The 26,607-nt window shown below is 38.2% G+C and overlaps 2 protein-coding genes across 4 annotated transcripts in view; both read left to right on the forward strand.

Moving 5' to 3' along the window:
- LOC116571501 lies at positions 1–26,448 on the forward strand. Its single transcript, XM_032309463.1, has 5 exons — positions 1–108; positions 391–1,058; positions 23,369–23,456; positions 26,198–26,262; positions 26,348–26,448. Exons 1-5 carry the CDS (start codon positions 1–3, stop codon positions 26,355–26,357), a joined length of 939 nt encoding a protein of 312 aa, XP_032165354.1. The 3' UTR covers positions 26,358–26,448.
- ANKRD12 (ankyrin repeat domain 12) overlaps positions 844–26,607 on the forward strand; it is a 130,742-nt gene continuing 104,978 nt past the window's right edge. The window contains exon 1 of one of the 3 annotated variants that reach the window (XM_032309640.1): positions 844–927. The gene's annotated coding sequence lies outside the window, so the exon portion shown is untranslated. Of the gene's footprint in view, positions 928–1,439; positions 1,541–7,232; positions 7,257–26,607 lie in introns of those variants that run through there. The other 2 variants (XM_032309639.1, XM_032309641.1) reach the window with 2 other exon arrangements.

A 26,607-nucleotide genomic window follows, 5' to 3' on the forward strand; every position in this document is an offset into this window, starting at 1 on the left:
ATGTACTTTCGAACTCACACTGGGGCCCCACCTGGCACCGGTGAGGGCCAGCGCGTCGGGGCGCCGCCGAGCTCCCCGCAGGTCGGGGTCCCCGGGGATCCAGTGCAGGTACTGGGTCCAGGGCGCAAGCGCACTACCGCGCGGACCTGGAGGCCGTGACGCGCCCCGCGTCTCGGTACAGGCCGGGCCAGCGGTTCGCAGCTGCGAATTCAGGGGACAGATACCCTGCCTCTGTCTTTAGACCTATTTTCCCGGGCTCGTCCCCACAAATTCGCCCACCCGCCCTACGAAAATAATATGTAGAATACCCTGTGTTCAGCCTCTTCGCCGCCGTCGCCGCCATTTCCAGAAGTTTCCAGTCACATCCACGGCCATGGTCGCCACAAATAGAGACTGCAGAGCCCTCCGGCCCCGCAGCGTCAGCCGAGCCAGCGCTGCGTTCTTGAGCATCCCAATTCCCCTTCTGTTTTCGGGCCGGTGACGGCTGAGGGAGACGGCGACACCTGGGTGGAGGGGAGAGAGCAAGCAACGAAAGAGGAGTTCCTGCCTGCACCCCCGCCGCCTCTCACTTGGTACCTTCCGACTCCTCCGCCCCGCGGCTCGGGAAGCTTCTCCACAGAACTGAAAGAGCGGCGCGGTAGCGGGGAGGGGCCGGCGGAAGGGGCGGGCGGGCGCTGGGGGCGGGGCGGTCACGCCGCCCGTCCCGTGCCCGCTGAGTCACGTGCTTGCGTCGCAGCCAATCGCTGGGCGGCGCTGTCCTGGGAGCGAGGAGGCTGTGGTGAGAGACGGACGGAGACCGGAGATGTTTTCAAGCCCGGCCTCCGCGGCGTTCGTGGCGGTTGCAGCGGCGACGAAGACAACGACAGCGACGGCAACACCGAGGCACTCATTCAGGGGGTAAACCCTCCTGCGCCGATCGTGCCTCGGGTCCGTGAGGGTGAGGGGGGCGTGGCGACAGGCGAGGAGGAAGGAGGGGCGCGGTTTCGAGCCCCGTCCCCGGTGCTTGGGAGGAGACCCCTCAGTTCTGCGCTGCTCCCGTCCCCCCTCCCCAGAGCAAGGTAGGGGACGCGCCCTGCCCACCATGTCTCGTGCCGACCGGCCTGGCCAGGCGCGGCCCGCGGTGCCGCTGGCCTGACAGTGACAGGCCGTTAGTGGCCCCGGCGCGGGTCCGCCCTGCCCGCCGCCGCCCCTCCAGGAGTCCCGAGGAGTCGCGGCGCGGCCGGGAGCTGCCAGCAGGGCGGGGGTGGTGTGGGGGGACTCGGCGGGGCACCCCCCCGCCGCCGCTCCCGGGGCTGGGCTGCCGCCGCCTCCCGGAACATGGCGCGGCCGGGAGGAGCGTGTGCGTGCGAGTGTGCGAGGCCCGAGAGGGCGCCGCCGGCGTGCCGCGGCTGGACCCGGCGGGGCGGGGCGGGGCGGGGCAGGGCAGGGGGGGGGGTGGAGGCGCGCCCAGCTTGGCGCGCGCGCCCGCCTGCCCGCCGGGAGCTGGAGTGCGGGCGCGCCCGCGGGAGACGGCGGTGGCCGGCCGGAGGGAGCATCGGAGGTACCGGGGTCAGGGGGAGAGGAGGTTGAAAGGGAGAAGGGAAGTCGCCGCTTTAATAGTCTCGGGGGAAAGGAGAGCGGCACGCTGCAGCTCTGTCTTAAATGTCAGTGTAATCTGTCTTTGCCGCATTGGGTAATCGGTTCTCTTCATGGTTCTGCAAGTGCTCACTCGAATGGTGTTCGTAGACCCTTGAAGCACGTCAGGTTCTTAGATCTCATTTTGAGGGGTAATATGGTGTGACGCATCCTCGAGGATCCCAAAGCGTTGAATAAACGGTTGTACAAAGAGGTTACCGAAGCCCAGCTGACAGCTGTTTTTATAATAACAGAAACAGTTTGGGATGGGAAGTTAACACTGTTGCACCAGTTGAAACCGTAGGCAACATTTGAAGCAGTGTAGTCGTTGATATTGTAATTTCCACCGGACACCCGCGGCTAAACTGCGAACACGGTTGAAAGGGGTAGCAGATTCAGTGATGTGTAAAGCCTTGGAATTGTCTAATCCTGAAGTTGAAATGAACCTGTGTTCTTAGTCATGCACTCCTTTTTTCATTTTAAAACGGTTTGCGTAAATTATGAAGGAGGGCGAACTGGTAAAATAGCTTTTTTAAAATAAATTGACTTTATTAAAAACATATGCTCAAGTAGGCTGTTAAAAATCTCGGGCACTGATGTGTTTTAGTTTCTTCAGTCATTATACAAAGGCTTTCCTGGAGATTAGCTCAGAACTGGCAGAACATATGCTCTATTGGTGCCAAGTGGCTTAAAAACAAAATGAGATAGTGTTGACTGTATAAGATCAAGTCATTATATTAACTAATCTTGTTGGGAAAAGTCTTTAATTTGGGCTAAACGCAAAAAATATTTAAGGACTCAAAATGTTTCCTCAAGAGATTATAGGCAAGCGGAGAAAGGTTTTACTACTTAAAGATTTTTTATAGTTGACACCAAGTACTAACTAAATTTCTTTTAAAGGAAGGTCTGCAGTCGGTTTGACTAAAGTTAAGCTTAACTATTCAGGGCATGTGTTCTATTTTAGAGGCAGGCAAGGTGTTAAAATGAACTAAAATCTGAATGTTAAGTGGTATTCATGGAAGGAAGAAAGTAATAAAAAAACAGGATTCCTTTAATTTTCTTCATCTCATACTTGTTAGTACGGTTTTATGAGCAAGCAGACCTGCGAAAGTGAAAATCTAGGGTTGAGTATTCCATGAGGAATATTTGAGGAAGAATAGAGAGAACTAAAGTTATTCTGATGAGGGAAGAACTTAGTAGGTGAAAAATATATTGTTCAGTCTCTGGTTTTAGTTCTTGGATATATAATATCAGGAAGAAAAGAAAAATAAAGACTGAATTTTGTTTGGAGACAAGTGCCTGCTCAATGGAATGAATTTAAAATGAAGATGTTTCTGTCAAGGTGCTTATATATTCCTTTTTCTTCCTATGGAAGTTGTTGGAAAATGCTGTAGTCTTCTGAGGTAGATTGTAGAAAATGGTCGTCAGTGGATATTAAAAAACTTTGTTGGAAAGAGGTCTTAATTCTAAGGAGTAAGAAGAATAATAAAATATTCAATTTGTTGGCATTAGTTGACTGGTAGTTAAATTTTCTTCCTTCTCCTGTTTTAAAAGCATTAATACAGCTTGAAAAGAGAATGATCTATGAGATTATTTCCATCATAGTCCATAAGAGGTTTAGGCTGCTTTCTTTATAAAACCTTGATAATACTGAATATGTATTTATCAGAAAGGCATAAAAAATTGATAATCAGAATAGATTTCTTAAGAGTTCACATTACTTTGTGATTTGGAACTTGTTGCTAGAATTGACATTAACATGTATTTCTAAAATGCCTGTGCTGTATAAAAGGTACAGTCATGGTGATTTTTCCTGAGAACTGGAAGGGTCCTCAAATTTTCTAATCCGTTTCCCCCACGAGAAAATTAAGTCCTAGTAAGGTGAAATGACTTATTCAAGTCAGTACAGCCTATTTAAGAAGTCTGTGGTTTGGGCCTAGAGATTTCCTGTGAAAATGCTAATGCCTCTTTCTTTAAGAAGTAGCTTTATGGAATAGTGAAAAAAAATACTGAAATGTAAGTGAGAAGACTTAGTTTAAATTGATTTAAAAAAATCTTGATTTATTATTTCCTGTGGTTCTTGACAGATCACATTAACTTTCAGAATTCTTTTAATCTACAAAAAATAATTTTCCTAAATAGTTTACAGAGGTGTTGGATGGAACAAGTGCGATTACATATGGAAAGCGCCAGATATACCGTAAGCTTTTATACATATAAAAAGTGGCAATATTTTAAAAATAAATACAGTTTTACTGTGTTACAAGGTGTCTAGATCCCTAGGTTTTTGCTTAGCCTTAGCTTTATTGTTTCCAACACCTGCTGTTTTACAGATTATAACTCCCTGTAGATACATTTCTGATCCCCACTTAGTTCTAATCTTAGTAAAGCCTCTTATGAACATTTTAAATATTGCAGTTGTTAGAGCCTGACTTCCTCTGGAGAATATGAAGTTTCTCCATATAGCATTTAGAAACATTCTCATTTACACTCATGCATGCATAATCTGTTTCTTTAACAGTGGATTTTAAAAAGTAATAGTGAAAGTATCTTAGTTGCAATGTTAATTTGTCAGTTGCTAGTTTCCACATATGGCAATAACAGGAGATAATTTCCTTTATAAACTCAGCTTTGAATAGTTGGTGTTAAGGTTATCTTGTACATCTAAATATATAGAAATGTTCAGTTTTTGTTTGTTGGCTTTCACTGTTATGTTTAAAGACCTTTTCTTCTGGTGCTTTAAATTGATACTGGAAACAAATACGTAAATTGTTTATTGTAGTTTTATGTAGAGTATTTGTAATCTTGAAGCTAAAAACTATGATTAGGGGCACCTGAGTGGCTCAGTGGGTTAAGCCTCTGCCTTCTGCTCGGGTCATGATCTCAGGGTCCTGGGATCCAGCCCCACATCCGGCTCTCTGCTCAGCAGGGAGCCTCCCCCCCCCACTTGTGATTTCTCTTTCTGTCAAATAAATAAATAAAATCTTTAAAAAAATAAAAATTATGATTAACATTCATTGAGCACTGGAATATGAATGTATCTGTGTTCAAAGTTTAAAGTAAAATATTTAAGATAATTTTCAGAATAACCCTGTTAAATAGATACTATTATTATTCTAACAAACATATGGCTGAGGAAAATGAGGCTTTGAACTGTTATACCATGTGTAGATATTCACAGACCTAAAAAAAAGTGACAAGACTGTATTATTCCCATTATTGTTCTTAACCATTTGTCTGTGCTCTGCCTCTAATTAAGTGTTTAGCTGATTTTGAAAAGTTTTAAGGCAGTGTTTCTTTAATTTCAGACTTTGTGAAAATGTCTAGGGGCCAGCTCTGCCTTCTACTGTGTTGGTCAAAAAACCAAAAAGAAAAGTAAACACCTTATAAAAATCTTGGAAGGTAGGCAGTAAGCCTTTTCTGAGAGGTTGAGGTAACTGTTGGGTTTTTTTTTGTTAGTTGTCAGAAGCAACTTAATCTCATCAGCTACAGAAGGACTACGGTTGTTAACATTACAAGAAGTGATTTTAACAAACTCCATTTTGATGTTGGTGACTGGAGAAAAAAAGATCACTTAACCAAACTCATTTAGGAATTTTATAAGTAATTTACTTTTTTTTTTTTTTAAGATTTTATTTATTTATTTGACAGACAGAGATCACAAGTAGGCAGAGAGGTAGGCAGAGAGAGAGAGATGGGGGGAAGCAGACTCACTTCTGAGCAGAGAGCCTGATGCGGGGCTCGATCCTACGACCCTGGGATCATGACGTGAACTGAAGGCAGAGGCTTTAACCCACTGAGCCACCCAGGCTCCCCTATAAGTAATTTACTTTTATAGTAAATTTGTCCAGTTTAGATAAATAGCATGAGACCCTCCAAAATTCTAAGAAATTCAAACTCTGAGATTCTTAGAAAATTAAGTTTAAATACAGAAATGCTTCCAGATTGAGATAAGTAGAAGAGGTAAACATGAAGCTGCAAGTAATAAGGTGGAGTAACTTCTTTGGCATCTTAAGTATTGTCTCCTCTTTGGCCGATCCCTTAATATTTGCTTATTGCACTAAAATTGTTTCAAAATATGTAGTAGTTTACTTTTATGGCTTTTGGTTTGTATTTAGGCCATAACTGGAGGAAGTATCTCTAATATTAGTTATAAATACCATATTTTCTCTACCTTTTGAAAGATTTTTAAAAAATTTTTCTGAATTAAATACTGTCTATACCCAATATGGAGCTTGAATTTACAACCCCAAGATTGAGTCACATGCTTTACTTATGGAACCAGCCAGGCACTTCCACATACCATATTTTTAAAACTATTTTGTTACTTGAAAGAGATGTGAGAGAATCTTAAAGCTTCTCGGATTATTCTTCCTCCTACATAAGAGTTTTGTCTGACTCCTGTTTGTAATAGAGAATGAAAACCATGCATGTGTGGTTCTCACTTCCTAGAAATAGCTGTATGGACTCAGGATATAAGGTAATAAATAGTATATAAGAATTATGGTGCTGTGTAGTTCATGAAGAATTTTTTTAAAAATTTATTTATTTGAGAGAGTATACACAAGCATGAAAGAGGGGCGATGGAGAGGAGGAAAGGAAATCCTCAAGCAGACTCCCTGCTGAGTGGGGAGCCCAGTGTGGGGCTGGATCCCAGGACCCTGAGATCATGATCTGAGCTGAAATCAAGATGCTTAACTGACTGAGCTACTGAGGAGCCCCAGTTCATGAAGGCCCCAGTTCATGAAGTACTTCTTACATCAGATCCCTTGAATTTCACAGCTACTCTGAGATCAGCAAAACATCAGCTAACCTGATGGTGTTGAACCATGGGTAGGATCCAGGTTAAAATTCCTTGGCAAAATGGTGAACTCTTGAAATTCACTCGAGAAAGAGAAGTGTTTGCAAATTTAAAGGAAGAGAAAAACACACGCATATTTTTATCCTTTTCTACCAAAGGCAGGTTGTACACAGTTTTCTTTCTGTTTTGTTATACCTCTTCTGAAACTTAAACAGAGTAGACGTAAATACTAAAAACACTCTTTATACCACTGTACTAATTAGTGGTGATTGATAATGATGTGAAAGACAGGAGAAAATTAAAATTTTACAGAATGTTTCTTACGTTAATTTGCACAAAAATATTATAAGGTGGAAGAAAACCTTGTTACATTCTGTTGTTCTGGAGTCTAAAGTCTTGCAGCCTCTTAAGTTAAAATAAGTCCTTTTTACCAGAGTTTAATTTTAAGTATATGAAAGCTACTTGGTGATCAAGTTTAATTTTATTGAGCTTCTGTACTTAAGGTACTGTTAGATACTTTCATTTATGTTATTTTAATCCATGATGAGAGTAGATACCTTACATATCTAATTATGAAAATACTTCAAAAAGGCATCAGTGAAATATCTCCAGCTTTAGATACTAGTATTCATGAACTAACTTGAAGTTTATAAGTGCTGTATAAATGTAAATTTGTTACTTTAAGAGATATTTTTCTTCATAGATTTATGTTGAGGTGGGTCATCCAGTGGTAGTTATGTGACCTTCAGAAATTATTCCTGTCTTCCAGTGTTCATCCCAAGAAAAAAGGTGAATGTTCTCTTTAAGTTGCATTGAACAGGACAAAAAAGTACCTCTTGGACTAAGTTTCTGTTTGTCCTCGTATCATTGAAAGTAAACAGGAATGTTTGACAGCAAATTGGCTTACTCATTCTTCCTTTCTTTTGTCCTTTTTCCTCCTTGCTGGCTCCTCCTTCCCCTTCAGACACTAGTGTTCCTTTGCTTTTGCAAACACACAGTGGAAAAAATCTATACCTATCTGTTGTTGGTTGACAGCTTAAAATCGTTTTACTAGATTTAAGTAATACTGCTTTTATTTTCTATGTCAAGGCTTTGTCTTTAATTATGGTTTGAGTATTGATTTTAGCTACAGAAATTTGGATTATTAGCTAATATATCAGGAAATTGTCATTTGCATTTTCTATGAATTGACACTTCATATCCTTTGGTGATTTTTCCTCTCTTTAGTTCCTTATTGGAAACTTCCGGGAGTGGCAATCAAGAATTTAAACAATTTCAAAAACACTTTTATTGTGTTTTTAAATTACAGAAGTAATATATGCTTATTATTAAAATAAAAAACTATGTAATAAAAGGGTTAACAATTCTCCAACCCCCTCAATAGTCTTCGTACATTAGAGATTGTTAATCTCCTATATATTACAATAATTTTTTCTAATTTATCGTTTGAATCAGAACTTGTATTTTACAGCTTTTTGGCAAACCCAGAAGAAACTGACTCTCTCTAAAGTTACGTTCTTGAGATGCTAACTCTTTAGGTCCTTTTATTATGTCTCCACATCCCAGTCCAAGAATTTCTCCTGCCTATAATTTTTGTGAACTCAGATGTTAGAGAAGTAGTAGCAGAAAACAGTGAGAATCCTTTGAGCATAGGGGAAAACTGGAATCTCATATTTAAGTTATGTTCATTATGAAGTGCCTGTTGACTGGTACAGGTATAATGACAAGTGTTCTATGATTGGTTATAGGCTCTCCACATAACTTTTCATTCACTTCTTTTACAGTGATCTTGTGAAGTTTACTTTATTTCCATATATATATTTTTAAATTTTTAATCTCTCTGTTCAACATGGGGCTTGAACTCAAGATCCTGAGATCAAGAGTCACATGCTCTACCTACTGAGACAGCCAGGCACCTTTATCTTATTCCCGTTTTAGACATGAGATTTCATTGAAATCTATGGCTGTATTTTTTCCTCACAAAACTACACCTTCATAGAAGTTGGAAAAAAGGATAAAATGATAGATACATGTTTACCCTTTTAGGGAAAAGTAGTTATTTTGTGTTATGGATTATGGAGTGAAAGGGCTTGAATGATCCAGTCTGATAGTGTGATAGTTTATTGAATTTGAAAGTAACTAGAATTTTTATCTTTTTACTTCTGAATAATCAAATTGAACAAATATTATGAATATAATAAAGAAGGTTTTAAATATTTCATCATTAACAAATTTGAAATAAATGTTTCTATGAAAGCATTGACCTTATTGTTGAGGCAAGTGTTTGGGAAAATATATGCAAAGACAGTATTATCGTCTCTGTCTGTTTTAGGTGTTTATACTCAATGAACAAAAAATAGACATGTGACGGGGCGCCTGGGTGGCTCAGTGGATTAAGCCGCTGCCTTCGGCTCAGGTCTTGATCTCAGTGTCCTGGGATCGAGCCCCGCATCGGGCTCTTTGCTCAGCGGGAGCCTGCTTCTCTCTCTCTCTCTGCCTGACTCTCCGCCTACTTGTGATTTCTCTCTCTGTCAAATAAATAAATAAAATCTTTAAAAAAAAAAAAAAAAAAAAAGACATGTGAAATAGGAGGACAGTGTTCTTTTTTTTAACATCTTATTTATTTGAGGGGGTTGGGCAGCACGAGAGGGGGAAGAGCAGAGAAAGAAGGACAAGCAGAAACCGCACTAAGCATAGAGTCGGATGTGGGACTTGATCCTACAACCCTGAGATCATAACCTGAGCTGAAATCAAGAGTTGGACACCTAATCGACTGAGCCACCTAGGCACTCCAGGGCAGTATTATTCTCAAACACCTAAATTACTTTCTGGTTGTTGCAGAAAGGAACGTGTAAACCCTGCAAGGACATTAGATCATATCTATCTTGTTCAGTGTATTATACCTGAATTTCATCACATCCCATGGGGATTGGAGTTTCCACAATACTACCCTTTTCTTGTTACTTTCTTACAGTTATTTTAATATATTGAATTTACTTGTTCGGGTTCCCCCATTACCATATTTCTCCTTAACACTCTCTTCAGTATACTTTGGTAAGGAACCAGTTTATAATTCTAAATTGCTGTGGCCAAAAAAAAAGCTACCAGTAATATATACATATACCTCCCTAAGCCTATTTAGAGCATATTTGTTTTAAATGCCCTGAAATATGCACTTAACGTGAATTCTTGTGTATACTAGACTAAGTAGGTTATTGGTCAGTATGCAGGTTACAGAAAAAGTGGGTTAGCATATAAGTATTGAAATAAAGCCCAAACAATTCAACCCTGGTGTGGAGTCATATGAAAGCTATAAATTTTGGCTCTAGTGTGAAGCAGTGTTACAACCAATGCTATAATTGGATCTGGGTAAGAATAGTGTAGTAGATTAGAAATAATTTAATACTTCCACTGGTATTGCTCTCCCATCAGGTACTAATTTCAGCAGTTTCTCAACTGCATAAAGAGTTTGGATATAGATAAAGACGAGTTTCGGGATCATAAATTTATAATTATAGAGGCAGTGATTCTGGGAATCCTTTTTTTTTTTTTTAAATACCATGACCTTTATCCTAAATCTCTGACATTTTTCTGTACCAGTGTTAAAAGTATACCAGATTATCTAAACAATTAAAAATCCTTCCATTTGAAGGTAAAGTATATGCCCTGTTATTTTAAAAGAAAGCTGTTAAAGTGAGTTAGGGCATTACTTGGGATTAAACTATAAGGAGTATTTAGAATGGCACCGGATTCAGCTGCTTGTCTTTTGAGGGGCAGGAGAAGGGGGCAAAGTTAAAATACCAAAACCTTGGGCGCCTGGGTGGCTCATGGGTTAAAGCCTCTGCCTTTGGCTCAGGTCATGATCCCAGAATCTTGGGATCGAGGCCAGCATTGGGATCTCTGCCCGGCAGGGATCCTGCTTCCTCCCCCATCTCTCTGCTCACTTCTCTGCCTACTTGTGATCTCTGTCTGTCAAATAAATAAATAAGATATTTAAAAAAAAAATACAAAAGCCTTTTTATTTTGAAGTATTTCAAATAATATAAAAGGTACAGGAAGCAGCATAATGAACTTCCTGGGTACCTATCACCAATTTAAGAATAAACATTACAAATTCAGTGGAAGCCCCTGGTGTACTTTTCCTAGATCCATTTCCTTACTCCCTGGGGGGGAATTCCTATCTCCTTTTGTACAAACTTCCCAGCTGTGGCATTTCCCTTTCTCTAGACCTATGTAATTTTGTTTCTTTTTTCAAAGTTCACTTCAGTGACCTCTTTTCATCCTAACTTTATTGCATATTGTATAATAGTAGGAGTGGTCTGAAAGGGAGTTGAAAATAATGTATACGTGAAGTAAAAATCTACCTTAAAATCTAGGCAAGGGAAAGTTAGATTTCAACACTGTACTATATGCAGAACAGAATTGGTAGAGTAGGTGTAAGAATAACGTAACAATGTAACTGTTTCTAGGAAGGTTACTCTGATAGCTGTGTGGAGTTGTGGGTCTAAAAGGAAGTGATGATTTGCTAATCATTTTGATTGGCTTTTTTCGTCCCAGTTACTGTATAGTGGTAAGATTTTACTTGGCCTCCAGACACTTTACCATTTTGACAGAAGAGAAAGGAGCTGATGGCAAAAAGCTTAATAATGAGTACTTCTAGTTTTCAGGATTTGGGAAATTACTCCTGACCCCTTTTAGAATCTGTTGACAGTGAAGCGAATACATAGATTCTATTAGATTTCTGCTTTAGCCATTGGTAATTTTTTCAGCTCCCAGTGCCAGCGGTGCAAGGAAAACTATGCCTAACCATTTTCTCTGAGCTGTTGCAGCCCTCTGCTGGTCTATAGAAGTCGCACAACTTAGAACCCTGTCGGGCTAGAAAGAGGTCAGTAACTCAGCAGCTTGTTTTTAGAATCTTCAAACTTTAGAAGTCATTTATGCCACCTCTCTCAGTTGCAGATAAGTATTTTATATAATACATCTTCACAATTGTGGAAATAAATGTGCATATAGATGTATTAGATACCCAGGACAAATAGATCAATGTAGACACAACTGCCTGTATTTCTTTAAAAGCCTAAATACATCGTTAGAATGTGGTCCTGTATGGTCCAGTGTTCGACAGTGTCAAGAAACATCTTTTTACCACTAATCTCTTTTGTAAATATTGTCTAATAAAGTAATGAGAATTTTGTTTTTTAAAAATTTTAGATGTTATTTAGTTGCTACTGTTTGGAGATAAATACAACAGACAAATGCTAATTGCTTCTTTTAGATTATTTTCTTTTAGGTGCCTCCTTAGCGCAGTAGGCAGCACGTCAGTCTCATAAATTATTTTCTTTTTTTAAAGATTTACTTATTTGAAGGGTGCCTGGGTGGCTCAGGGTCCTGGGATTGAGCCCTGCCCTGCATTGGGCTCCCTGCTTAGTGGGAAACTTGTTTCTCTCTCTCCCACTCCCCCTGCTTGTGTTCTCTCTCTTGCTGTCTCTCTTTCTGTCAAATAAATAAATAAAATCGTTAAAAAAAAAAAGATTTATTTGAAAGAGAACATGCACACATGTATCGGGAGGGGGAGAGGGAGAGAATCTCAGATAGACTCCTCACTGAGCATGTTGCCCACTGCCCCAGTGCGGGATGTGGGGTTCAGTCTCCCAACCCTGAGATCATGACATGAGCCCAAATGAAGAGTAGGATGCCCAACCAACTGAGCCACCCAGGTGCCCCTCAAATTGTTGTATTTTTTTTTAAGATTTTATTTATTTATTTGACAGTCAGAGATCACAAGTAGGCAGAGAGGCAGGCAAAGAGAGAGGAAGGGAAGCAGTCTCCTTGCTGAGCAGAGAGCCCAGTGTGGGGCTCAATCCCAGGACCCTGGGATCATGACCTGAGCTGAAGGCAGAGGCTTTAACCCACTGAGCCACCCAGGCACCCCGAATTATTGTATTTTAAATTACTTTCATCAACTTTCCTGTTGCTGGAGCCAAAAACTTGGGTGTCATTCTAAACCTCTTTGCTCTTGTTTACAATTCTCCCTACCTCACAATCTGATTATACTTTAAGTGGTCTACTTGTCTCATCTGATTTCTCTTTAGTCTGTCTTCCAAAGTTTCACCAGCAACACCTTTCTAAACACTACTTAAATTATGTCACTGCCTTTTTAAGAGTCTTTTGTTTTTATTCATTAATTTGAGAATGAGAGAGAGAGAGGGCATGAGAAGGGGGAGCATCAGAGGGAGAAGCAGCCTCTCCACTGAGCAGGGAGCCTGCTGCAGGACTGGATTCTGGGACTCCAGGATCATGACTTGAGCCAAAGGCAGTTGCTCAACCAACTGAGCCACGAAGGCGCCCCGAAAGTCTTAAAGTGCTTTTTGTCATCATTAAGATCGAACAACACAATCTCAAGGCACTTCATGATGTGATCCTTTCCTACTTTCTTTAGATTCATTTTCTACCCACTGTGCTTTCAAGTTTTGCTATCCTTTCAGAGTGGCCTACTTTCTTGTGTGGGAATGTGCGCATGCGTATCCTTCTCCCTCTGCAGCCCTGTCTCTATCTACCTGCCTGGTGGTCATCCTCCAGACTATCTTAGTCTTACCTCTTCTTGAACTTCCCCAAGCACACCCCCATATACAGGCGTCTGAGTTGGGTGATATCTTTGTGGTAGTGCTGCCTTATTTTTGTAACATTTTTTGTTATATATAGTAATTAACTTGTCTTTTACCCCTTAAAACAGTAAATTTCCTTTAGGCTAGAATTGTGTCTTATCTTTAGTTCCATTGCTTAGCATAAAGATGCTTAGGAAATACTAAGTCATTAAAACTGCATGAGTGGGGCACTTGGGTGGTTCAGTCAGTTAAGCATCTGCCTCAACTCAGGTCATCATCCCAGGGTCCTGGGATCAAGCCCCGCATCTCATTGGCATCTGGGTGGCATCTGGGTTCCCTGCACTCAGTGGGGAATCTGCTTCTCCCTTCCCCTCTGCCCCACCCTCTGCCTATTAGCACTCTCTTTCTCTGTCAAATAAATAAAATCTTTTTTTAAAAAATTGCATGAGCAAACTGGGGTATGATAGCTAACGGAAATATTCATAGTTAAATAGCATCAAATACGAATTTTTTGAGCTGTGAGCGGAATCCGTTCTTCTAGACCAGTGCTTATTGGACATATTTTTCACCCTCTGTCTATATTGGGGGAAGAGTTGGGGGAGATAAAGAGTGATAGGATTTTAGAGCTGGAATGGACTTCATTTTAAAATGAGAAGATGGAGACCCAGAGTTTACTTAGAGTGAAAATAAGAACTCAGGTCTTCTAGTACTTATTTTGCTAAATTTCTCCTAATATGTTTTGCCTTAGGCTTGGCTAGTATTAGTCGATATTGGTTGTTTATATTTTAGGCAGTTGGTTTATTTAAATATTATTCTGTTTTGTGCCATAGGTTTACTTTAGTGGAATTTTGAAAGTAATACGCAAATATAGCTAAACCAAATTGATCATTGTATTTACTTTGAATAGTGTTCTGAATTACCTGCCATGGTTAGATTCCTGAAAGATATAGTATTTAGCAGCACCAGTCCAAAAGGCTATATTTACTGGACTGAGCTTCTGTCCTGAGTCTTTTATTTCCTGTCCTATTCTGGTGGCTGGGTTAGAAAACATAAAACACATGAAAGTGCCTATACTTTCCCTCTTCCTTTGTCTGAGGCACTCGCTCACCTGTCATCTCATTATACTTTCCCCTAGAACAGTATAGTTCTCCAGAGCAAACCAAGTAGAAGTTGACCTATTTTTTTTAAATTTTTATTATTTTAGATTTTATAATTAGTAAAGTTAATATAAAAGTTATTATAAAACTATAAAATAGACCATAAACTTTCCTTAAGGGCTTTTAAGAACATTGTTTTAAGGACGCTGTTGGGGAGAGTTTATTTAAAAGGTTGTGGATGTTTGTCTTCATCTTTTGCATGCTGTTGGTTAAATTTGTCATGTTTATGATACTTATTTCTTGGCGTGGAATACAACCGTCATATTCTTGTGGGAAAATGTTACGGAATAGCTGCCAGAAAATATTATAGTGAAAGTCAGCCATTGGTTATGATAAAGAGTTCACAATCTCCTTTCATAGACTGCATTCTGTCTTGAATGGTTTAAGTAGTCAAGTGGGGGAAAGTCCAGTTAATATCTCAGAAACATGCCATTTATTGTGAGGCCTTCTCCACTTCTTTTAGAATCACTTTTCTTTTTTCTTTTCTTTTTTTTGGGGGGGGGGTGTCAGATTGAGAGAGCGCACAACAGGGAGAGCAGCAGGCAGAGGGAGAAGTGAGCTCCTCCCCTTTGAGAAAGGAACCTGATGAGGACTCCATCTGATCCTAGGACCCTGGGATCCTGACTTGAGCTGAAGGCCGACCTTCAACGGACTGAACCACTCAGGCGTCCCTTAGAACCACTTTTGAAATGTGAGGGAATTAAGTCGTATGGTCTTTAAGTAGGAAATAACCTAGTATTTATGTGTAATGGTTTACACTTTTTTGCATGGGGGGAAGGCAGAAATAAGGATGTCATATTTTTTTAATAATTTAAACTATCATTTTTGCATTCATAGAAAAGTAGAATTTGGAGTGCAATTATTCTAAATCTCTTATTCTGGAATCAGAAGTTTTGAAAGGATAGGAGATCTGCATTGTCATCTAGCCTAACATTACTTTCAAAAAGAAACAGAAATACTGTGAGACATGATGAAGGTCAACCAAAAAGTCAGTGGTAGGTCTCAGAATAGAGTCTTGGATTTCAAGTTCCAAGATGAAATCATGGATAATGGAATTGTAAGTTTCCTAACTGAATGACTCTTAAGGATCATTTAATTCTGTTGCCATAATTTAATCCTTTACTAGATGCCTTTTTTTTTTTTTTAAACAATTTTGAAGAGAACGTTTTCACCCCCAGAACAGCTGCAACCCAGGGAAAGCTGAAACAAGAAAAATGGAATTCTTATTCCATGATTATGGTCCTATCTTTTCTTTGAATGTAAAATTAGTGGTGGACTTAGAGGGCAGTATTTGAATATTTTATATGTATCAGCGACTGCTACGATATCATTTAATTACTTTCCATATCTTTTATCAGTTTAGCTTTATTATTTTATAATATAGGTGAAGAATTTAAGTAACTTTAATTTTGTTTTTCAGTTGTATTTAGTCTAAAGTGAATGTTTTAGGGACTTCTAGACAAAATGGTAGACTGGGGAAGCTGCCTTTTTCAAATATGTGGAAATGCTAGATAAAAATAAAACAATAAAAAGTACACAGTGGAGTTTAAAAGCTAGAAATAGGAATCTGCAGGTGCCTGAAGTGGAAACAAGACTCATCATCATAATAGAAAACATAAAGTGAAGCCCTTTTCTATAAAGGAAACAGATATTCCTCAACCGGTGAGCTTTAATGCAGTGGTGGAATTCAAAGGCCCAGGATAGGCAGGGAGCCGAGCCCAGACCTGGAAAGGTCTGAATTCATGAGTGGGGTAAACAAACAAACAAAGAAACAAAGTCTAACTACCTGCCTGGGTTTATTTTTCCTGTCTTTTTATTTTCAACCTTTTTAGTATCCTTTAGTGGTTTCTCTTAGAAAGTATATTGCTGAATCTTTTATCTAGCTGCAGAGATTTTTCTTTTTGATTATGGAGTTTAATCCATTTTCATTTATTATAATTACACATTGGAAAGTATTTACATTCTGTTTACTAAACTTCTAGTTATTTTCTACAGTTTTTTAATCCTGAGTGTGTGTGTGTGTGTGTGTGTGTGTGTGTGTGTGTGATGTATCTTCCCTCCAAACAAGACAAGTACTTTTTTTTTAAATTTTAAGACAAGTACTTTAATTGCTTTCTCAATGTCCTCTGGTCTTCATCCCATCCTCCACCACCAGTTTCCCAGTAGCCATGTTGATGTTGTGTTGAATTTTAGTTCGGGCTTGCTGGGGGTTTTCTTCAAGCATCCATCCATACTTTTTCTTACTTTTTATATAAAATATGCTTTATTAATTATTTACTCACTCTTACTCACGTATATCATGTAGTGTCCTCACAGATTTACTTCACTTCCTATTTGAGTGCCTATATGAAAGCAGTTTCAACAGGGTGTTTGTATGTAAACATTCTAAGGCTTTTTATGCCTGAAAATATCTTTAGGTAACCCTCACTTTTAAATAATAGATTAGTTTAATTACAGATATTACCGCATTATCTTTTTGCTGCTAGTGCTGCTTTTTGTAAGTTCTGATATCTCTATCCATTTGATTTCTTTTCCTTTTAACATGACCTGTACTTCTCCCTAGAAGATTTTGAGATTTTTGTCTTTTCCAATTTATAATGTGTCTGAGTGTAATTACTTTTCTGTCTTATTTCCTTCATTCATTCAGCCAATACTTATTCAGAAATCTGTGTGCCAGGATGTATTCCAGAAACTTTAATCTGAGGTCTTTCATCTTCTCAATTCTGAAAAATTATTGGTCATTTTTTCAAATATTTTGTTTTCTCCATTTTTTCTTTCTGTGAATTTTATTATATGGATTCTGCTGCTTCTAATTTATCTCTTAATTTTAATATTTCCCCTTTTTTTATTTGCTTGTTTTTTTTTAAATCCCCTCTTTATTCCTTCTGCAGCTATCTTCTACCTGATCTTCTGGCTCATTCTTTGGCTTATCCATTCTATTATTTATCAAATTTGTGAAGCTCTTTATTTCAGCCATTATACTTTTCTACTCTGTATTTCTTCCTTTTTTTTTTTTTTAAGGTTTTATTTATTTATTTGACAGATCACAAGCAGGCTCCCTGCTGAGCAGAGAGCTGGATGTGGGGCTAGATCCCAGGACCCTGAGATTGTGACCTGAGCTGAAGGCAAAGGCTTAACCCACTGAGCCACCCATGTGCCCCTCTGTATTTCTTCTTGCTTCTATTTAATCTTACTTCATATTATCAATCTTGTCTTATCTCTGAGGATTTTGAATGCCTAAAAAATTGTTCCATAATTTTTCATATAGCGTACATAGTTTAGTTTGAGTTTAGATTTTATTCAAGTTCAGTGGAAAGTCAGTAAAAAAAATTTAAGCAGGGCAGTGGTCTCATCCAGTTTGTAGTTTTAAAGGATCCCTCTGCTGCCTGTAGAAGGTATACATAGGGGTGAGAGAGCAAGAAAGAAAGAGAGGAGGAAGAAGTGGGGTAAGAGTAAAAGCAATGGAAGTTATTTGTGAAGCTTTTGCAGTTAGCCTGTTCAAATGATAATAGTAACTTGGGATGGGTAGCAATCAAGATAAAAGGACATGGATTTAATTTGGGATATGTAGTAGAGATGGAGTCAACCTTTCTGGATTTTTGACTTAAGTGATGGGTAGATGGTGATGCCATTTCTTGAAATGGAGAAGATGGATAGGGGCGTGGAGGAGAAAGTTTGACAGGAAAATTCAAGAATTCTCTGTAGTCCTATTTGGTTTCATATGCCTGTTAGACATTCATATGAAGATGTCAAACAGTTGGATATACAAATATAGAGTTTTAGATAAGAATTAAAGGTACAGAGTTAGACGTCCTTGGCATTTAATGATACTTAAAGCCATGAATCTAGATTAGGTCATTTAGGGAGTGTGTTAAAAGAATAGAAAAGGGTCTAGGTGCTGTGAATTGTGTAAACCTGGCGATTCAAAGACCTGTACCCCTAGGGCTAATACATTATACGTTAATAAAAAATTTTAAAAAATGTTTAAAAAGAAAGAAAAAAAAGGGTCTAGGATCTAGTCCTGAGGCATTCCCAACATTTACAAGTTCTACAGAAGAGGAGATGTCAAGAAAAAAAAGTACCCTTTTTTTTTAAAAGAGCTTGTTCTATTGTTTGCACAATTTTCAGCATAAAACATATACTGTACTTTGTTTAACCATATTTTTGTAAATGGCCATTTAGGACTCCCCCCACCCACCGTGTTAGGACATACAAGTAATATTTCAGTGGACGTCTTTTTTTTTAATTTAAGATTTTGTTTTATTTACTTGAGAGAGGGAGAGAGCACTTGAGTGACAGGAGAAGAGCAGAGGAAGAGGGACAAGCAGACTCTGAGCCCACTGTGGGGCTTGATCTCACTACCCTGAGATGGTGATCTGAGCCTTAATCAAGAGTCAGACACTTAACTGATTGAGCCACCCAGGAGTCCCAGATGTCTTTTTTTTTTTTTTTAATAACCTTTGCATATTTGTGTAGCACACATGTAGGATAAATTACTAAAAGTTGAATTATTAAGACAGAAGACTGCATTTGTATTTTAATGACTCAACCAAATTCCTTTCCGAAGAGGTTATCCCATCATCACCATCAGCAGTGTATGAGTATTCAGGTTTCCCTGAACCCTTGCCAGCACAGCTTTAGTCTTTATCAAGTCTTTTTAGTGAAAAGGGTCTCATTATTTTATAGTTTTAAAATTATGAAATGGATTTGAATACTTCTTTGTGTCTTCTTGTTCTTTAAACTGCCTCTTTGTATCTTCTGTTTGTTTTTTGTTTTGGTTTTTTAGGGTAAGCTGTCTGTTTTCAAGTGATTTGTTTAGAACTCTTTGATTATTAGTCCTTTTCCATTTGTGTTGGAAATGTTTTCATTTGTTGTCTGATTTTTGCTTGTGATATTTGCATTTCTAGTTTACAGGTTTTATTTAGGATAAATGACTTTCAAAGTCAAAATGACTTTGATCTTTTATATCACATTTTAGAAAAGCTTACCTATCTTAAAGAATTTTTTCGAGTTTTGTGGGTTTTTTTTAAGATTTATTTACTTATTAGCGGAAGAGAGAGCATGAGCACAAGCAGGAGGGACAGAAGGAGAGGAAGAGAGAATCTCAAGCAGACTCCACACTGAGTCTGGAACCATGTAGGTCTCCATCTTGTGACTCTCGAAACCAGGAGTCAGAGGCTTAACTGACTGCACCACCCAAGCACCCCTCTAGTATTTCTGTGGCTTAATTTTTATGTTTATTTCTTTGACCCAGATATCAACATTTTTAACTTGCCAAATTTTTTTGGTGAGAATTGGAAAGGTAATTTGACAAAAGATGATGGACCAAAATTTATTATAAAGCTATACAAAAAAGTATAAAAAATAAAATACTCAAATGCAAAAAAAACCAAACTATAGAATATTGGTACAAGAATGGAAAGACCAAGTACTGAAACAGACTAGAAACCCAGACTAGAAGACAGGTTTGGGTACACAAGGGAATAAGAATGCTATTAAAAATTGGCATTACAGGTAGATGGGAAGAGTTAGATGTCAAAAGAAGTAAAAGGAAATAGCAGTGAGTATATTTTCTGATCTTGAAGCAGAGATAGGTTAAGCCTAAAAGAAAAGGAATGATTCATAAGGAAAATGCAAGCATAAAAATGTATTTTTGGTAGTATGTTGTACAGTCTGGGCACCTGTGTTCATAGCATTATTCACAGTAGTCAAGAGGTGGAGACCACTTCAGTGTCCGTCAGTGGATAAATGGATAAACTAATTGTGGTATATACATGCAGTGGATAGAGTATTAGTTCAGCCTTTGAAAGGAAGGAAATTCTGACACATGCTGTAAGATGGGTGAACTTTGAAGACATGCTGAGTGAAATAAGCTGGTCATAAAAAAACAAATACTATAAAATTTCACTTATACATGGTATGTAGGCAGTTAAATGTATGGAGACAGAAAGTAAAGTGGTGATTACCAGTGGCTGGGAAAAGTGGAAATGAGGAGTTATTGTTCAGTAGGTATAGAGCTTCAGTTGAAGCATGAAAAAGTTCTGAAGATGAATGGTGGTGATGCTTGTACAACAGTGTGAATATACTTAATGCCACAGAACCATACACTTAGAAGAAATAACAAGTGATTGAGGATGTAGAGAAAAGGGAATCCTTGTGCAGTGTTGGTGGGGATGTAAACTGGTGCAGTCACTATGGGAAACACCCTAGAGAGTCCTCAAAAAATTAAAAAGAGAGCTACTGTATGATTCAGCCATTCCAGTTCTAGGTATCTTTCCAAAGAAAGTGAAAACACTAACTCAAAAAGATTTATGCACTTCCATGTTTATTGCAGCATTATTTGCAATAGCCAAGAAACAGAAACAACCTAAGTGTCCATTGAGAACTGAACTAATGAAGATGTATGTGTGTACAATGAAATATTATTCAGCCCTTAAAAGAATGAAGTCTTGCCATTTGCGGCAACATGGTGGACCTTGAGGGCATTGCACTGAGTGAAATAAGTCAGATAGAGAAAGACAAATATCTCATATGATCTCACATGTGAAATTTAAAACAGAACAAAAACACAGCTCATAGATGCAGAGAAAATATTGCTGGTTGCCAGAGGTGGGAAGTGGGGTGTAGGCAAAATAGGTGGAAGGTAAGTCAGCTTGTAAACAGATGGCTTCGCTAGTGAATTTTACCAAACATCCAAATAAGTTAATACCAATTCTTCTCAAACTCTTCCACAAAATAGAACAGGAGGGAATTCTTTTTTTTTTTTTAAGATCTTATTTATTTGTTTGACAGACAGAGATCACAAGTAGGCAGAGAGGCAGGCAGAGAGAGAGGGGGAAGCAGGTTCCCCGCTGAGCAGAGAGCCCGGTACAGGACTCGATTTCAGGACCCTGGGATCACGACCTGGGCCAAAGGCAGAGACTTTAACCCACTGAGCCACCCAGGCGCCCCCAGGAGGGAATTCTTCCAAAATAATTTTATGGGGTCACCATTATCGTGATTCCAAAGCCAGATAAGATAACATAAGAAAAGAAAAATTGCCACCGCTATTCCTGATGTGAATGTACATACAAAACTTCTCAGTTATTAGCAAACCAAATTCAACAGTACGCTAAAAGGATCATACATGATGATCAGATGGAGTTATTCCAGGTATATGGGGATGGATCAACATTCTCAAGTCAGCTAGTGTGATATATAGCACATTGAAAAATGAAGGGTAAAAGTCATATCTCAATATATGCAGAAAAAGCACTTGACAAATTTCAACATCCAGTTACAAAAAAAAAAAAAAAATACAGTCAACAAAGTAGGTAGAGATGGAATGTGCCTCAACATAATAAAGGTCATCTGTGACAGGCTCAGAGCTAACATCAGAGCCAATTGTGGGAGGTTGAAACCATTTCATCTGCAATCAGGAGCAAGGCAGGGATGTCCATTCTTGCTGTTTTTTTCAACACGGTATAGGTAGTCCTAGCCAGAGCAGTTAGTCAAGAAAAAGAAATAAAAGACCTCTAAATTGGAAAGGAGAAAGTGAAACTGTCATTGCAGATGACATGATAATGTATATCGAAAACTCTACTGTTAGATCTAGTAAACGAGTTCAGTAAAGTTTGGAGATATAAAATCATAAAAAATATGTTGCATTTCTATATACTAATGAACTATAAGAAAGAGAAATCAGGAAACAGTCCTATTTTACAATTGCCTCAAAAAGAAAAAATTACCTAAGGATAAATTTAACCAAAGAGGTGAGGCCCTGTATATTGAAAACCAGAAGTTGTTAATGAAAGCAGTTGAAGATGACACAAATGGAGACATATTCTGTACTGATGGATTGGAGGAATCAGTATTATTAAAATGTCCATACTAGCCAGAGCACGCTCTAGATGCATGCCCTGAGAAATTCTTCTTTTACACTTCAAGGCTTTACAGTTGGACTAAGAATTAAATTTATGTGAGACAGATTAACAGGAGAAAAAGCCCAAAACTTTGTTATGTGCTGATGGAGGCCCAATAATGAAATGAAATCCAAGAAATGGGCAAGGCAGACAGTTTTTATACTTTTTAGACAAAGACAGTAAATTTGTGAGGAATTGAGAGGATGAAGAAAACATGTTTGGGAACTTTATGTAGTAGGAATTTTAAGTGAAATTTGGTCTGAGATAGTAGATTTGTTTCTACAGCTTTTTCATTTTTGAAGTCCCTATCGCTGATGATAAGGATGCCTTTTCACTTAGTACAGGGAGGGTGCCTTTTTTATGGTAGATATATTTCCTGCTTTCAGACACACAAAAGAGTGTAAGTATCCGTCTGTGCACTTTCCCAAGTAGCTGCAATTCAAAATAATATGCTGTTGTGGTAGATTTTGGGTGGCCTTACCTTGGCCCCTACAACACATACGCGCGTGCGCGCACACACACGAATATCATTCAGCAATAAAAAAAGAATTAATTTGTCACAACATGGGAGCTCCATAAGGACAGTTGTATAAAGTGAAATAAGTCAGACAAAAAGGCAAACACTGTATGCTCTCTCTTAAATTTGGGATCTGGAAAAAAAAAACAGCAACAACAACTGACAAAAAAGTTCATGGATAAAGACAATAGTAGTTGCTAGAGGTGGGGGTAAATGGTGAAGGGGGTCACATGATTTAAAATAAAATTAAAAAATAAAAACAAATAAGTCATAAAGATGTAATGTACAGCATGGTGACAGCATAATTGTACAGCATGGATAATACTGTATTGCCAATTTGAAAGTTCCTAAGAGTAAATCTTAAAATTTCTCATTATTAGAAAAATAATTTGCAACTGTTTATGGTGATAGGTGTTAACTAGACTTATTGTGATCATGTCACAATATATACAAATACTGAATTGTTATGTTTTATGTTTGAAACTAATGTAATGTTACATGTCATTATACCTCTATAAAAAAAAGTGGTAAATTCTATATTATGTATATATTTCACCACAATTTAAATTTTATATATATATTTTAAATTTAAGTTATATGTAATTACATATGCATAGTTATAATGACTATAATTTAACCACAATTTAAATTATTATAATTTAAATTTAAATTACATGTAATTATGTATATAAACAGGCATACTTCATTCTCTTGTACTTTGCTTTATTGAACGTTGCAGACATTGCCTTTTTTTTTTTTTTTAAACAAATTAGATATTATGGCAACCTTGGTGGAGCAGGTCTGTCAGTGCCATTTTTCCAACAGCCATTTGCTCTCTCTGTGTCTTTGTATCACATTCTGGTAAGTCTTGCAGTATCTCACACTTTTCCATTATTTGTCATGGTGTTCTGTGATCAGTGATTGCAACTCCAAACTCAGATGATGGTTAACTGTTTTTAGTAAGAAAGTATATTTTTAATTAAGGTATATCCATTTTTTCAACTTAATAGACTACAGTACAGTGTAAAACAACTTTCATGTGCACTGGAAAACCACCTGGAACTTTTTAAAATTGAAATAAAAGTCACACGTGCCTGAGTGGCTCAGTGGGTTAAAGCCTCTGCCTTCTGCTGGGGTCGTGATCTCGGGGTTCTGGGATCGAGTCCCACGATGGGCTCTGTGCTCGGCGGGGAGCCTGCTTCCTCCTCTCTCTCTGCCTACTTGTGATCTTTCTCTGTGTGTCAAATAAATAAAATCTTAAAAAAAGAAATAAAATCACATATGATTCCTATTTTAACCATTTTAAAGTGTACCATTTCGTGGTTTTAGGTATATTCACAATGTTTTGCAACCGTCACCATTACCTAATTGTAGACCATTTTTTTTTTTTTAACAGTTTTGAAGTGATTTTATTAAAGCATTTTCTACCAGATATTTATTAATATTTTCTAAATCCTCATTTAGCTTATAAAACTTTAAAATGAAAAGATTTCTCATTCGTTAAAATCTTCCAAATAGCCAAGTTATGGTTTAAGGTGTTTCTTTTTTTTTTTTTTTTTTTTTTATTTCCAGCATAACAGTATTCATTATTTTTGCACCACACCCCGTGCTCCATGCAATCCGTGCCCTCTATAATACCCACCACCTGGTACCCCAATAGACCATTTTTAATTACCCAAAAGGAAACCTGTCTTCCCTCTACTCCCAGCCCCTGGCAGCCACTAAAGACAGCTTTTTAAAAAGTGGTGTTTATCTCCCTTCCCAGATATTCTGATTCAGTAGTTCTAAAGATAAAGCTAGACATCTGTATCTTAAAAACAACAACAACAACAAACCATTCTGCTTTGCTTCTGGTAGTCAGGTAAGTTTGAATTACCGGGTGGCATAAGCCCAAAAGAAGAGCATATTTTGAGTAAATTGAAATGTTCTAGAAGCAGTAATATGAATTAAAGAGGATCTCATCAAAGCTAAAAACAAATGCCAACACAGTTTGATTGTCTTTAACTTAAAAGTCGGTTTTAGGCAGGGTTGAAATGAGGGAAATAAACCATTTTATAAAATGTCAGTTTGTTGCATCTGTGTTTAGATTTCAGTTAACTTTTACTCCATGTGGTCTGTATTCATCCATTGCTAAGTTTTGGTTTCAGTACTTTGTTCTGCTTATTTTCTCTTGGGTGTCCACCCCCCCCCGCCTTTTTTTTTAAGAACTTCTGCTTATCTTAGCACATTTAGAGGAAAGCTTCCTCTCTTCCTGCCACCATCATCATAGTAAAAATGCTTTTAAAGGATGAGTACTAATTGCCAACTAGGTATGGAGCTGTATGTACTAGTAAAGCTAAGCATATTTGATAATTGGGAAAGATTTGCTGACAGACTGAGTTTGATACCTTTTCGTTTTATAGCTAGAAGCCAAAGACAAATTCTAGTATTTTGTGATATCCCTGTGAAGAATTTTGGAGTCAAACTTATAATTTGGAAAATAGAGTGACTAGACTTATAATTGGAAGATAAAGTAACTAGAGCTAACAAAAAATAATGTTTAAAGCATTGATTCTGAGGGTCCACTGCTCACTGAATGCTATAAAACTATAAAGTGATCTCAAAATACAGAATTTTCTTTAGTTTCTTTAAAGGAATACTTCTGTGGATTTTCACTTTTACTTTATGTAATATTTTATGTCCATAGCATATAACTTCACAGATTCCATCATCTACTTCTCTTCTCCCAAGTTCTCTTCCAGCCATACTACCAACTATGGGTGGTTTTTTTGTTTGTTTTTTTGGTTGTTTTTTCCCCCCCCTCCCCTCCCTATCTTGCCAGTAGTCTACCAGTAGTATTTTTTTCTTCCTGGATTTTTTTCCTTTAACCCTCACTTGTTTTATCATGTTGAGTAGCTTTTCCCTACAGACTGCTCCTAGGCTTATTTCCTTCTTGATTAGTTTTTCAAAGCATTTCCTCAGTAAAGTTTGGCTTTTTTCTATGGGCAATTTTGTACTCTCTGCTAGGAAGATTTCTCCACATTGTTAGCCTTAGGATGAAGAGTAAGTCATAAACAAAAAAGAGCAACTTACTACAGTTTCCTGAAGAATCAGTTTTATTATACCAAGAAGTCTGTCAAGCAAAACTTGACATTGCAGGTACCTCAGCCTTGAAGAAGGATGCTTATCTTTATCATTATTCATGTTGAGTTAGCTGTGTTGTTTGAATCTGCCCTTCATGTTATTAAATTAAAACTTAACATTAGTTTGGTCTAGACATTGCTTCTGGCTAAAGTAGTTGTACTTGCTTGGTTAAACTTTACATTGTGGGTAGTGATAAGCATTTTTATCAATAGTTCTTGGCAAATTTCCAGGAACTGGATTTTTTAGGTACGTGTGCATTGTGTCTCAAAAATGGATCGGTTGGACTGCTTTTGCTAAAGCAAATGCATATGTAATCCAAAAAAGTGTGCTTATAGAATATTTTTCTACTAGAAAGAAGGATTGAGTAAGGTAGGTGGATACCACCTTACATAGGTCAAGAGATTAAAGATACAGTAGTTTTCTTACAGTTACATGATTCTCTTCCTCATCCCTCCCCCCACCTCCCCACCCCACATCAGAAGCAATTTCTAGAGATTCCAATGAAGAAGGCTTTGAAAAATCAGTTTGGAAAATACTGTTTAAAGTCTGACCTTCTCCTCGCTCATGCTCTCTCTCACTGTTTCTCTCTCAAATAAATAAATAAAATCTTTAAAAAAAAAAAAAATAAAGTTCTACTAAAAGGTAAAGAATTGTGTAAAACTACAGTCGTTTTTTACTTACAATCTAAAAGAAATATAATCCGTGGTTTGCAGGCTTCTTTTAAGACTATTTTAAACTTAAAAATCTAGGGGCGCCTGGGTGGCTCAGTGGAGCCTCTGTCTTAAGCTCTTGTCATGTGATGGAGCCCCACATCGGGCTCTCCGCTCAGCAGGGAGCCTGCTTCCCTTCTCTCTCTGCCTGCCTCTCTGCCTGCTTGTGACCTATGTCT

This window comes from Mustela erminea, chromosome 13 (assembly GCF_009829155.1).
Source record: "Mustela erminea isolate mMusErm1 chromosome 13, mMusErm1.Pri, whole genome shotgun sequence".
NCBI lineage: Eukaryota > Metazoa > Chordata > Mammalia > Carnivora > Mustelidae > Mustela > Mustela erminea.